We start from the raw sequence: 15,258 nt of genomic DNA, 5'->3' as shown, positions 1-15,258 counted from the left end.
ATAAAGGAGTGGACCCTTCCCTTCCATAGCTGTGTGAGAGTCTCTCATGCATCAGTTCACCATCGTTTCATTCCATCCATCCAGGAGACTCCACAGAAACAGAGAGGACTTTGTGGAAAGAAGTGCTGAGTTTGCAGATGGTTTGCTCTCAAAAGCCTTGAAAGACGTTCAGTCCGGAGCACTGGACATTAATAAAGCAGGCATCCTTTATGGCATACCTCAAAAAACTTTACTTCTCCACTTAGAAGCCTTACCAGCAGGAAACCCTGCGCTCTTTAAAAACAAAACTCAAGATTTCAAGGACACCTGTTCTTACAAGGACAGTCCAGAGCCTTGTGCCGTGCTGCAAAAAGTAGCCTTGTGGGCAAAAGCTCAAGCAGAGTGCATAGAAAAAAATAAACTTAGTCTACTTGAAACCTCAGAATTAAGATTCCCAACAGCTTCCAATTACCTCCACCAGTTAACTTTACAAAGAATGGTCTCTCAGTTTAAAGAAAAAAATGAAAGTGTACAGTATGAAATGTCAGCTCCAGCTGTGCAATTAAAAATTCCTCAGCTGAGGATCAGTGCTGTTCCTAAACAGCATGAGAATGCTGGACTTCTGGATGTCATATACCATGTTTCCAAAACCTCATCAGTCTTAGAAGGATCAGCCCTTCAAAAACTGAAAACCATATTCCCCAAACAGAGCAAAGTGGAATGTTCTGCATCTGTAACTCCTTCAAGTCTGGACACCTATTTTCTGCATGGGGACCTCTCTCCTTTGTGTCTTAATACTAAGAATGGCATTGTTGATGGCACTTCTGAATCCACAGAAGACGGCTTAGACCGTAAGGATAATAAACAACCAAGGAAAAAACGTGGTCGCTACCGGCAATATGATCATGAAATAATGGAGGAAGCTATTGCAATGGTAATGAGCGGGAAAATGAGTGTTTCCAAAGCACAAGGGATCTATGGGGTACCTCACAGCACTTTAGAATACAAAGTTAAAGAGAGATCTGGAACTCTGAAGACACCTCCGAAGAAGAAGCTCCGATTACCAGACACTGGGCTGTTTAATATCACAGATTCAGGGACTGGCACCTGCAAAAACAGCAGCAAGCCTATGTAGTTTAATTATCTGTATTTGTGTGTGTGTGTGTGTGTGTGTGTGTGTGTATGTGTGTGTGTGTGTGTGCACACGCATGCGCGTGTGTGCGCAGGTGTAAGCATATATGCGGGAGAAACAAATGTTCACTTAGAAGAAATGAAATTTTGCAGTTCAGAAACCACATACATGCCTTTTTGAAGAACAATTTTATTCAGGGTTTTCACTGTGGACAATATGATAGAATTGATCACAATTGTGATAGTTTGTATTTAATATAATCCTTGTACAAATAAGTGAAAAGAATTCAGGTTTTATTTAGTTGTCAGCATAAAATGTTGGGAACATTTATTTGTCATGTGAAATACTACTTTTTAATGATGAAGATTGACCCTAGCCATTCAGTAATCCATCATATTAAGGAAATACATGATTTATGCTTTTAGGGCATTTATCCTCAAAATATTTTCAGTAGTTGCTCAGAACTGAAAATAAGCAAATCAAGGGAAGAGGACAGTTCTAGTTTCTTACTATGGAAACTGATATGAAGTATTAGTTAAAACCAGACAATGGAAAAGAAAGTACATTAGAACCTAACATTGATATAAAGTAAATATTTCATTTTTAAAAGTGTGTTAGCAACAAAACTGGGTTATTAAAATGTTATTGTTGGTTTAGCAAGAAATTGGTGTTTACAAAATATATGCTTGTGAAAACTGACTAATTTAGTTGTAGCTATAGAATAACTATTAAATGAGATGGAATACTAAAGGCATACATAAACTGGTTTTCCTTTAGTATGGAAAATAAGCTAACTTATAAAGGTTGAAGAGGAAAGTTGGAATGCATAGTAGAGCATGTTTCATAATGTGCACAGAATGAGCTTGAAAATGGTTATATTGATTTAAGTGTGCTGGTAGTTGGTTTTATGACTACTTACATTTATTTTAAGGATTGGTTAACACTCCTACTGAAAAACCTCACGATAACAGTAACGTTTTTGCTGCTGTGACATTTCAAACCTTTTTCTGTTTATCAAAATGAATATCAGGTTTTCATTTTGGTGGGCCGATACATCATCATTTTGCTAATAACCAAATCTTGCAGTTCAGGGTCTTAATAGAATTACCGTTTTAAAAAACAGTAACAACTGTTTTGAACTTTCAGTACTGGAATGAATATACACACACACACACACACACACACACACGTACATGTATATAAAACCTCAGAGGACAGTTATTTATATTACAGTTTTTGAATGATCTTCAGATAACTCATAATCAGGAATGATCCTTCTCACAGAGAAAATCCAGTAGGGTACAGAAAGAAATGTGCTCTCCTTAGAAATGTACTTACAGACTCTGAGCTTCAAAGGGATTAAAAGATTTGCATGATTTTCTTTTATTCCTAGGCAATTGCACTTCTTACTAAAATTATATAAGTTCTGACATTTGTGTTATCTTTATCAAATATCTATCAGGGTGGTAGGAAATTCAAAAAATTGCAGTTACTGACTGATTGATTAATTGATCGATTAATCACATGCCTCAGTGCATCTTTAGTTAGGGAGCAAAGGGAAGAATAAATTTCTGTGGAGCTCTACAGCAATTTCATTGTGTAAGCAATTGCTTACCAGAAGGATCATACTCATTTAATTTTATATATTACATAACTTTGTCCTTTCCTACCATTTCTGTATATGAATGAAGACATCAATTTTTCATTGAAAAAACTAGATTTTTATGGGAAAGATTAATATTTCCAAAAGTGTTCTTTTTCCCATATATGGATGACTAAATATGTTAAACTTACACTTAATATAAGAGTTCATTCTTTAAATTCTGTGAATTGTACCATCTACAGTATATTCACATTCAACTTGGTAATTTCAAAATAAACTAGGAAGGGATTTGACCCCTAATAATTGGGGTTACTTAACAGAATAAAAGCAACACAACCATGTAATCAGTTCATTGAGAATTTAGATTATCTGTGCTGAATTTTCTTTAGCTCAACTGCATGGGAAACAAGCTCAAAAATTAAAAGTCATACCACAGATGAGATTAACATTTGTCAAGTCATCTAAGAACTAAGCCATATGTTCATCAGGATTAAGATTATTCATTAATAATATATTTCCCCAATAGAAAATAAGATTTCAGGTTTATTTGGAGGACTGCTAGGACCTATGATTCATTGCTTATATAGGCACTTGGGACACAAAGCTTTTACATCCAACCTCCTGTTACAACTCTTTACTGTCCCCCAGGCTTATTCCTGAAGGTTATGAGATAAGGATAGGATGAGCAGGAAAGGAGGAAGAATACACCCATTCAAGAGTGGGACTTGTTTGTTCCCAGCCTGTTTTTTAAATGTTTTAGACAATATTAAATTCATGTCTATATCAAAGACAAATTGCAGTACTCTTTTAATATCATTTAAATGGTGGCCTGACCAAAAAGTAACAGGATTCATAAAATCAGGGATCATTTTGCTATTGACTTTAACAGTGGTAGTTTTGTATGTAATATTATAATTAATTTTCAGCATTTTCGTACTTGTATTTATTTTTGGCCAGAAATAGTATATTAAAATATTTTTTGATAGTTTGTAGATAATGTTCAACCTGTAAGTTTTAAAAAGAAATGTTAATTATTTCTAATGAATAGGCTGAACCTTTGATTATAAAACTGACAAAAGGCAGGGAAATACATAAACTCCCCCTCATCCACTCCAGTGTATCCATTCTGAAGGCTATTTAAATTATAATTTTAAAGTACTTTTCAAATTCAGTTACCAGTCGCTACTTAGAAATCAACAAGTTTCTGAAAATTCATATTTCAGTAGACTTTTAAATGAAGGTGAAAGCAGGCTTTCTTGCTTTCTACTTATTTGAATGTTTCTCAAGTATTTTATATTAAAAAAGAAAAAAACAGTGCCTCTGTTTTTAGAACTGCTCAGTAAATTGTTTAAACCATTTCTGGTAGCTAATGACTATTTTATATTAAATTAAATTGTATAATAACTTTAGTGAGACTGATTTTTTTTAGTTGTTTACAGTACAAATACCTGTATTTGTGTTTTGTTTTTGTTTTAAATTGCAGTATTTCCATTGTTGCAGTAATTTAGTAAAACTCTGTGGCTGCCTTGATTTTTGACAGATTTTGTTAATAACTGATATCTAGGCAATTAGTTCTATTTATGCATAAATCAATTGCACTATAATTCATGAATTATTTATTACAATCTTTTCTAATGAATTCCATGTATTTGTCTTGTGTTGTACATGTACTGTAATTCTGTTTCCTCTTTGTGTTGTTATATTTCCAGATCTGATTGTATGAATTTGTTAATGTGTTTCTATGTTGTAATTTTTAGTAAAGCACTTCAATGCTTTTGCACATAAATTTACAACACTGATGTGTGATTGATTGGTCATTCACTAAAAGAAAAATGCTTCATGTTGGCTTACTTGGTTTACTCTCTGGGCATAATTTTATTGGTAAAATGGCAGTGCAAACTGAAACATAAAGCAGGCACATTGGACGCCAGGAAAGATACTTAATAGATAAAGTGCTGCTCTTTTGCACATCCATACATTTCTTTGTGCAATAAGACTTAATAATTGTGCCCTTGATTTGTTAGGAATTTTAAGGAATTGAATTGTAGCATTATAATTAAATTATGTTTGTCAATTTTCATTTGCAAACTGCATAGTTCAATTGAGACTCAGTTTCTAGGACTTCAGAATTGTGTGACTGACGCTAGAAAATATATTAATAAACACATTCTATTTAATAACTTTACAATTTTCTATTATCATACAGGAGAAGAAAAGATTACAAAGTTTGAACTGATGGTACATATATACTATAGTATATGCATGTCTGCTAAATGTGTGCACTGAGGATCAGCAAGTAAAACTTAATAAAGATTGTGAAGGGACAGATCTCGAGTTATTGAAGAGATATAAAGATCACTTTCCATATTAAATGCTTGCATACTGTGTGAACAGGGTTATTCATAAATACAGTTATACATGCAGAGTTAAGAGCAAGATGTATCATTTTTGCCTACAGTGTATTTACTAAATAGTTTCATCAGCCCTGCTTTGCAGGACTCTTTATGGTCAGTGCTTCCATGCAAAGAAACTTCCATACTTTGTAGACAAAGTCACCCTTTGAAGGATCACATCATTCAGCCATCTAAATGCCTTTGAATCTCAGATTAGCAGTGACTCAACCTAATGGGTAATATGATTTTACACAGATTTCCAGAGACATGGTATTGCTGTTGCATTCTATTAATTGGTTTCTTCTGAAAGGCAGGAATCAAAGCAGTCATTTCTTCAACTATTTAGCCAGAAACCCTGATATGTTACTATCATAGTTGTAATTTTGGAGTCGATTTTACTTTATTGCTGGGAAAGCTGTGGGTGAAGTTATTCTATAGATTAGAACTATGCTGTGCAACTTCTGAGAGGAAGGTGATACTTGTATTTTATATATATATATATGTATGTGTGTGTGTGTGTGTGTGTGTGTGTGTGTGTGTGTGTGTATATATATATATATATATATATATATATATATATATATATATATATAGATATATATATATATATATATATATATATATTCATATATATATATTTATATATTAGAGCTGTAATTACCAGATCTGAAGATTAGTACTTAATACTGTAGTGTGTCATGTTCAGAGTTTGGTGTCTGTTTGAAATACATAATTTCTGAAACAGAATTGTATTTGAAATACTTTTACTTTAAGTATATATATAAGGCATATTAGGTCAATACTTCCCCTCCCCTTGAATCTTATGTAGTTAGAGCTGTAATTACCAGATCTAGAAGATTAGTACTGTAATACAAATAGTGTGTCATGTTCAGAGTTTGGTGATCTGTTTGAAATACATTACTTTTCTGAAACAGAATTGTATATTGCTACATTTAAGAGTATTAATAGACATTAATATTTGAGGCTGCATTGTGCAATTTTTCTCCTTAAATCAGTATTTACTTTTTGTTGTGAACAGTTAACTTTTCAATTTGAATTAATGACTTGGTAAGTAGTAACAATTTTAAATATTTTGTAGTTGAAATATTTCAAGCAGTAGGTCTTGTAGGTAAATTCTTAGTTATATCTAACTTCATTTATTTATTTCTAGATGGAGACACATTTATACACATTGTGTGTGTGTATAAATCACTTTGTGTATATAGTTGTGTAAACTAAAATATATACAGATAAAAATATATCTGCCATCTGAAAGCCACTATAATAATCAACAAAATAAAGTTCTTTGTATAGTTTGGTTTACAACCCCCCCTCCATATATTATATATTAGTTTGTTAACCTTGTCCCTAAAGGTCCTGGGAAGGCCACTTGGGTTAAATTCCAGTTATACACAAGAAAAGAAAGACAGGGAAATAAAAACTTGAAAAGAAATGATTCTATGAGAAGATAGCTTACCTTCAATTAAAAAGAAATCAATCAATTTAAGCAAATAGGTAGATCAAGTTAAGCACATTTTAATTTTCATTAATGTAGTAAGAGAATTAAATATACAATGCAGGGGTCCCCAACCCACAGTCCGTGGACCAGTATTGGGCTGTGGCATGCCAGCTACTGGGCCGCACAAACAAGCAAAGCCCCATCTGTGGGATGCAAGTGGCACATAAAACCACAACCGCTCTAGTCCACGGAAAAAACTCCATGTAACCAGTCCCTGGTGCTGAAAAGGTTGGGGACCTCTGTACTAATGTACTAATTACATTCATAAAAAGGAAGTGGGTTTTTATACCATTGGACCTTTCATAGAAAAGCTTCAAAATGACAGTTTGTCTATGTACTCCTCCCTAATCCTAAATATTATTAAAAATAAGGGGCTATTCAATAAACTGTCAGACTCCTCCATAAATATGACACTTAAGTGTCATCTCTGTGCTGTGTACATGTATAGCTCAAAATGTACTTTTAGGATACGTGGAATTTCTTATTTTAAAGTGGAGTTTACATGGAAGCAATCTGAGTCCTTGCTGATTTCAATATAATTTGCATATGATTAAAATATAGGATCACAACCATAATGTCTTTTTATATAGTTTGTAGAATTTTAAAAAGTTTTATTTCTTTAATTGCTCTTGAAATAGTAAACAGGATGCTACTGAATGATTATATGGGAAAAACACATCCTGCTAAACTTTTTTGTTAACTTTTTTTTACAAAGTGCATTGAGTGGAAGTGTACCATTTTTATAAGTATAACATTTTTATAAGCTTTGAATGATACCATATTTTCATTAGGTTTTATATATTCCATATTTAATTGTAATTTACTTTTTGTTTCGATCTGCTTTATGTTTTCAGTTCAAGTACAGCTGCTGGTGCAAAACTAGAGGAAACAACTAAATTGGAAACGGGAAATTCTACTCTAAACAAGGTGTTGGCTTCCTTATGCTCATATCATTGGCATCAGACTTTAGCCATGTTGAAATTTTTCATCCAAGAATCATGTTATTCAGGTTGCAGTAGTCAACTGCCTTATCCTAAATATTCTGAGAGAGAGGAAGATGAGATTCATATTCCAGGCTTCAGTTGTGATGACAACATGCTGATGAAAAGATGCAGTTCACAAAATGTAAGACCAAGTAAGAATTTATTGACATACCACTCAATGGCTCCTGGGTATGTTAACACAGTGATGAACAAAGAAAATTCTCTACTTTGCCATCCTCATGGGTGTTGTCCCAAACAACTACAACTGTGTAAGGTCCATTCTACCCAGGCAGAGTTGTATACATACCTCTTTTCAAGAGGACAAAAAATTAATAGAGGTAGCCAAGGCCGCAGCCCTTCACCACCTCCATTGTCTCCTGTGGAAGCTGATGGGTGCAATTATCCAAAGGAATTGTCTGAAGATAACAGATCTGGAAAAAACTGTAACCAACCTCCCTTACTGTTTCCCGCTGAACACAGGGAGAAAGATCAAACATATATTGCAGAATTGCCCAATAACCTGCAGGAAGGCATTGTATGTGTGAATCAAGAAAATAGCCTCACAATTTCTGATAAGCTTGAAAAGGTTGAAAATGCTGATGCGTTTCAGGATTTAATTTATCGAATCAATGAGAAGTTGAAATCAATAGAAACTACTGATACAGAAATATTGGCAAAATTACCTAAGAGCGATGGAAGAACACAAACCGATTCTAAATTACGGAACTTCATTACATCTCTTTTACATGATGCTAAGGCAAATGATTATAATTTTATAGAATTACTGAATCAACATGATAAGCAAGTGGAAAATAAAATTATCCAAACAAGATTTCGTAAACGACAAGAAACTTTGTTTGCAATGCATAGTTCTCCCAATTCATGTCTATTTAGACGAAAGTCTTTGCAAATCAAAAGAGAGTTGGCTAGCCTTGATGAAACTTTCTTAAGAAAGAAGTCAAATTCACAGAGAAAAGTTAAAAAATATACAAAAAATGACAAATACCTTACATTAAAACAGCTTGATTTGCAAGGCTATGAAAATAAAGATGGGACATTTTCTTCTACTAAGTCAAAGCTTTTGCCACTAGGTCAAGAGGAAACAATAGAACTACCTCTTCTCAGCTCACAAACCAATTCTGATTTTATAACATTTTCAGCAAACAGCTCTACAACCACTCAAACGGTTTTGGCTAAAACACAATGTGGAATTGAACTACATGTGGAACCAGCTGGTGTGAAAGGAGATTATGATAGAGGCCTGGAGAGGACCAAACATAATATTTTCTCTCCTAGATGGTGCTCTTTGTATGTAGCAAACAATTTTTTATTAAGGAAAAACATAAAATCAAAATCTGTGGCTAGCATAGAAGGGGATAAAATTCTCAAAGATTTTCAAGTTAAGTCATGTAGCAATGAAAATATAAATAAGATTATGCAGAGAACCAATCTACATGTTGTTGTAAAGCGTTTGGAAGATACAATAAATATGGCTCAAAAGGCCACACAGCCCATGTGTAATGGTTATAAAATATTGGGCAAAATAAAAGACCTTCAAAATTCTGATGCCAACAATAAATCTAAAAGTGGCCTTATTAGCATGAATGAAACTGGAAGTAAGGGACAATATGTGTTATCACAAAGTCTTTTAACAGATAGAAATAGCAACAAAAATTATTGTGTGCCAAAAATAGAAAATATATCTTGTGAAGAAAAATATGAAAGACTTTTGAAACCCTCAATTTTAGATTCAAGCATGTTGACCTTAAATAAGGAGGAATCCCAAGGAAATTTGCATCTGGGGGATAATTCATCAACATTGAATTACACTAGCCCTATAAAACTTATGTTCCTTTCTAAGATTAATAGCAGTGAAGGAGTCAAATACACACTAACCTCTGTAAATGATTCATCCAAATTAAACATAGATCTTTATTCTCTTCAGGAGAAAACAAATAAGGTGTTGGCAAAACAGTTGGAGGCAAAGGATTCTGATGAAAAAGGTTCTATTGATGAATGCAGCTATAATGAAAATACAAATAAAAATAAAATGAAAACTGGTTTTCCTACAATAGTTGCCACTGAAACCAATCCTAAGCCTGTGGAACAAGACAACAGTGGATCCTCTCTGAAAAGAAAACCTGGGAGACCCAAAAAAATTGGTCCTCAGGTTGTAAAACAAATTAAGCGTCCGATTGGACGACCTCCCAAACCAAAAACTGATGTGAGTAATGGTAGTTATAGGAAGGACTCCATTGGTGTTGCAAAAAATGCCAACTCTAACACAGAATGCCTAGAGGAAGAGAACATTTACAAAAATATTACAGTAACTGTTGTTTTTGGAAGGTCTCGAAGGATTAAGAGGTGTGTTTCAGAAGGTAACTTAAATATAGTTAAAACTGTATCAGGACCTCACAGCTACTGCAGTGTTGTATGTGACCCTGATCAAATAATACTGAGCTCAGATGCTAGGAACAATTTGCCAAAAACTAAAAATATGCAATATTCTACAACAGAAAAGACCTCTACATCTGACTATGAGGATGTTAGACCACTAGAAAGCAGCCCTGTGCTGCCATCCCATTGCAGCAATATGAGACGAAACCAAAAGCCTTTAAATATAATTAGAAAACCTGGTAGGCCAGCAAAAGTAAAAATATCTGGCATATCAGTGACTGTTAATCAGATTTCATCTCAGGAAAGAAAAGTGTGTATCAACAGCTGCCTGCCTCCCTTAGAACAAGAAGCTGTGTCAGAAAGAAATGAATCATCTAAGAAGGATGCTAAGCAATGCAATAAAACAGATGATTTTAAAAGCCTTTGCAATGAAGCAGGGAATTTTTCACCCAAGATTATTATTGCTTCAAAAAGGTCTGAAACTCATTTGAGACACTCTCTTAGAAGACCATCATTGCCTTTTGTACATTCATCAGCATCTTCTAGCTCATTTTCTTGTAAACGTGCCTTTTTGAATAAACCATGTAAACTCTGCTTGAGAAATGGTAAAGATCACAAAATCAAGCATTCAAAAATGCCACCCATGCATACCTCAATAAGTACAAGGGCAGATGATGCTAAAAGTAGTTCTGAGAATAGTAAACTCAGATCCATTGGTGAAATGACTTTGAATCCCATAATTTCATCCAATTCCCTTAGATGGTGGGATCCTTCTATTTCTAATGATTCTTTGTTAAAAGAACTAAACAGTAGATATGACCAGATAACTAAGACTTGGTTGCATGTGAATGGAGAAGAATATGAGAAATGGTCGTATAATGGAGCATGCCATATTGAACAAGACAGTAGCATTGAAGTATCAAATCCTTTGGACTCCTGCATTTTGGGACTAGAAAATTCACCTATAAGAATGCTGTTCCAGAAAAAATGCAGTATAGATGACCTATGTGCATGGTTTATGCAAACAACAGAAACACAATCACTATCACTAGTGAGAAAAGCAAATGCTCGTAATCCTTTTGAAGTAATTAGTACAAGGCAATTCAAAATGGGAACAAGACAATATGATTGTAATACTAGTCCTTTGAGAAAGCACTTTAAAAAATTTGCACTGTCTACGCCTTCAAAATCAACAGGAAAGTTGCAGCTTTTACATAAAATTGTCAGATCTCAAGTCTTAAGCAGGGAGCATAGCTTCACCTTAGCTAAATTGAGAACCAAATTTGAGAACTTGCAACATGATCGTTGGCGACAAGTGAAAAAACTGTATAATCATGGAACATCTGACTGGAAATCAAAAAAGAAAAACTTGCAATTTTTCTGCCAAAGTCAATGTTTGACTAATGCAAGCAGGAAACTTAACAAAATATGTACAAGCCTTGAGAATGACCCAGTAGAAACTCAACCAACAACTTTGTTGGAATCTTACAGAATCACTTCAGCAACTGGAAATGAAATCAGAGATGCATTTCTTCAGCAAGATGTACAATTATCTGACCTCAGCACAAAGTGTAACTCAGTCTCAAACTGTAGGCCAAGTAGTAAATCCACATATGGCAATCAGCAAAGTATTGGACAAGCACATGCCCCTAATGAATGTAATGAAGATACATGGAGAGGGAAAACTTTTAAGGATTGTCGAATATTTTTGAGGAAAATTAATCCGGTGGGTAAAAAGCAAGTGTTTAATAAAAACTTTGCCATCTGTACTTCAGAATCTGTGGATAATTGCAACATCCACTGCCCAGAAAAAAATGATTGTCCTTTGAGGTCCCCCTCTGCTCAGCAGAGCATGGCTGATAATAATGAAAGGAATGGAGGGAGCAGAAGCAGGTGTTCCAGCTTGATCACTGAAGTCAAGAAGTCAAGCAAACGTGTTGCTTTTGAGGATGGCCGAATGGAGACTCCTAAAAAAATGAAGAAGCGAAAGAAGACACAATGCAAGTTCACTGAGCTGAATAGAAGACAAAGAAATAAGCGGTTATGTAGTGCTGGCCAAATATCAAATTGTTACCCAAAATACCACCTGGGTAAGTTTCTTTCATCTCCTTTCATCCCTTGACAAAATTCTGTTAACTTTATATGCACGTGAAATAATACAAAAAAAAAAGCTAAATATAGGAAAATAGATTTAACAAAACCAGGGCAATAGTCTTTGAAACTTCCCATTGCTAATCATACTATCATATTAAATAGTGTTTTCAAAAGATTTTCTGTTCATTTTTATGAATACTTTATTCTGAATTGAGTCCAGAAAAAGTCATGCCAGAAAACTTTAAAACATCTGAATGTGTCTCATTCACCCCAGGCGTTATTTGAGGGTGTAGACTAGCCTTCTTTTCCATCTCAATTGTCTGGAAGGGGGTTACACAGTTAATTATTCCAATAGTGGTCAGTATTATGCAAAAATTACATTTTTTCATTATTTAATTAATAATAATTGTTAATATTTTACCAAGTTCTCCATTCTGCTGATCAGGGAAAGACAATACCACAAGGCTGAAACATTCCTTATTGAATTGCATATTCCTCATATTTTTTGGCCTATAATTTAAAAAGAGGGTAAGAAGTAGGCTAAGTGCCATATTGACTGATTATATTGGAAAAATAATGTGATATGTGTAGATGGGATGGAAGGTCATTAAAAAAAGATAGAGCAAACTTCAAAAACAATATGCCGAACTGGGGAAAGGACTAGTTTTGCAATAAAATTTGCATCTAGCTGTGATTAAATAGAAAATAGAATGTTCTGTCCTGTGTTTTGCTTAATGATGCTATTAAATAAAACAATTTAAAACAACAGTGCAAAACATCAGGTTGCTTTTGTCCTAAAGAAATGGCAGAAAAGAAATGCTGTATTCAGAAAGGGATCACACGAGTGGCTGAAGCGTGTGTGCATGCGCACAGCACAATTTGCATGAGTGGTGGGCAGTCATGCATGTGCGCACTGGCCTGCTGCTCATGTAAGTCAATCTGTGTGTATTGACCTGCCACTCACACAAGGGCTGCATGTGCTCATGTGCACCAGCCTGCCACTTGCGTGGTTCAGTTCCCTTCTCCTCTCCCCAGCCAGTCTGCCAAGCTGCAAAGGTTGGGGACTGTTGCTGTATGGAGTTGATTGCCTTTTCTTTTTCTTTTCAGAAGAGTAGCAGTAGTGTTTAAGCATGCACGGTTGTTAGAGGAGGAGATGGGTATTTCAATTTGGATTCTGTCTTTCAAATACCTTAAATTCAAATCCAATTCAGGATCCCCTGTTAGAACACCGAATGCCCATGGATTTATTTCTAATGTGTACAAACAGTTCTCTCATGACTCTCTCTACCTTTTTCAAGGCTAGAATTGTTAGATAGCCACCCAGAGATGGTGCCTCTTTGATTGAAATCCCTGAAGGTTCAACAGGATTCCAGCTCTATCTTGGCCCCATTGTACAACCTGTTCCCCACTTCAGCAATAGGAAGTGGGGGGGGGGAGACAAGAGACCAGCATAGGCCCATGTAACTGCTATTCTGCTGACTATATACTTTAAAATGAAGGGAGAGACAAGAGTGATATGGCCAATTAGGCTTCAAAGCTGTCAAACAAACTTCTGTTAAAAACTGATTAAAAGGTAGTTTAAGACAATATGGTTTGGCAGCGCTTCAGATTTACTCTCCCAGAGGTTTAGACCTTGCAACTTTGGGAGACTGAGTGCTAGGCACTGCACAATCCTATAAAGTCATGCATCTTTCAAACAAACAAATAAATCCTGATAACTTTTTCATAGTTTTTCATTGTTTATTTCAGATTTTTGTTATGTTGTTTTCTCTGTTGTTCAAAGTTTCCAGTACATAAGCATTTACAGAAAATATACCAACACTCAGTGGACAATTCCAAAACCCTGATAAGCCTGCGTTCATTTTGTTTTAAAGCTGCATTATTAAGAGTTCATTTTCCTCTTCCAACAAATCATGAGGAAATGCCCTATTTCAGGGCAGTCTGTACAATGGATTCTTCAATCACAAGTGTAAGTAATTGCATGAATGTAGCACATAAAAATGTGGTCCAAGTAAGATCCTTCAGGCATTACCATATAGAATCCTCTTACCAAATTTTTCAGAAGTATTTCAAGCAGAGAGTTTGTCCTTCCATTTAGTATTTCAAAGCACGGGTGGATTATTTCTCAGAAATACTTCTGTTTTTCATATATTTTTGCTTCCAGGGATTAACAACCACAGGCATAAGGCCTTTTTTTATTATTATTAATAATCTAGAACAGTGGTTCTCAACCTTTCTAATGCCGCGACCCCATAATACAGTTCCCCATGTTGTGGTGACCCCCAACCACTTATACATCACCAGGTGCCAGGGGCGTGGCCAAAGGAAAGGGAGAAAAGATGGCGGACAGCCTTATTTGGTGACCCCCGTGAAATGGTCATTCGACCCCAAATGGGATCCCGACCCACAGGTTGAGAACCACTGATCTAGAATGTCACTGCATCTTAAATAAATAAGATAGACCTTGTACATGGCAGATCATAAGAAAACTTCACTGAGTTCAGTGAAACAATTAACTGTAATAAGAAGGAATATCTAGATCTTCCTATCCAGCATCCCAGAACCTTTCGCACTGGGAAAAGACCAAAAGGAGAGACGCCAGCTTACATGTGCTGTTGGAGGGAACAGCCTCTTCTGCCCTGCAAAAGAAAAGTGGGTCTTGAACCAAGTGTAACAGTGCTCACTTTCAGCACTGAGTCCCTGGTGCTACATCTCTCCTTCCCTCTCTAAACATCTATATAACTTGTAATTTGAAGAGCAACACTATAGTTGCAGATGGAGCTTCCAATGAAGGACAGAATGACCTTGCTCCTATAGCATTCTTTTTAAGGTCCCCATAACCTTTACAACCCAATTCTTCATTCCATGAGGCACTGCAGTGCTTATCTTCCAGGAGTTTTATAGACTTCCCCCATTGAAAAGTCTTTTTCCAAATTTTCTTGTAAATTAAAAATGGTAACTTAAGTGGCCCTAAATTGCTGGTGGCAAGTCCCATTAGATTTCCTCTCTCTTCTAGCACCCTCTCTAGTTCTCAGCTTCATGAGCTCTTTCAGCATGTCTTTTGTGACATCAGTTGTATTTCTAGGTTCTTGAAGCAGCCCGGTCTTGAAGGCTTGCTGCTGCTCTCTGCTCAGTGTTTAGTAGAGAAGTATAAAATT

General features: G+C 35.2%; 1 protein-coding gene across 8 annotated transcripts in view; it reads left to right on the top strand.

The window, feature by feature from the left end:
• The window catches only part of LCORL (ligand dependent nuclear receptor corepressor like), a 211,449-nt gene that overhangs the window by 175,636 nt on the left and 20,555 nt on the right, over positions 1-15,258 (top strand). For 3 of the 8 annotated variants that reach the window (XM_039326494.1, XM_039326493.1, XM_039326495.1), the window contains one exon: positions 7,481-12,096. The exons of 1 other annotated variant lie outside the window; for it this stretch is intronic. In XM_039326494.1, the coding sequence (XP_039182428.1) occupies positions 7,481-12,096 (4,616 nt within the window). Of the gene's footprint in view, positions 1-84; positions 4,516-7,480; positions 12,097-13,849; positions 14,070-15,258 lie in introns of those variants that run through there. 4 more of the 8 variants (XR_005554668.1, XR_005554669.1, XM_039326498.1 and 1 more) reach the window with 3 other exon arrangements.

The sequence above is a fragment of the Crotalus tigris genome, unplaced genomic scaffold, assembly GCF_016545835.1.
Source record: "Crotalus tigris isolate CLP2741 ecotype Arizona unplaced genomic scaffold, ASM1654583v1 scf7180000024341.3516292, whole genome shotgun sequence".
In the NCBI taxonomy this organism is placed as follows: Eukaryota; Metazoa; Chordata; class Lepidosauria; order Squamata; family Viperidae; genus Crotalus; species Crotalus tigris.
This window is presented reverse-complemented; position numbering and strand designations above follow the sequence as displayed.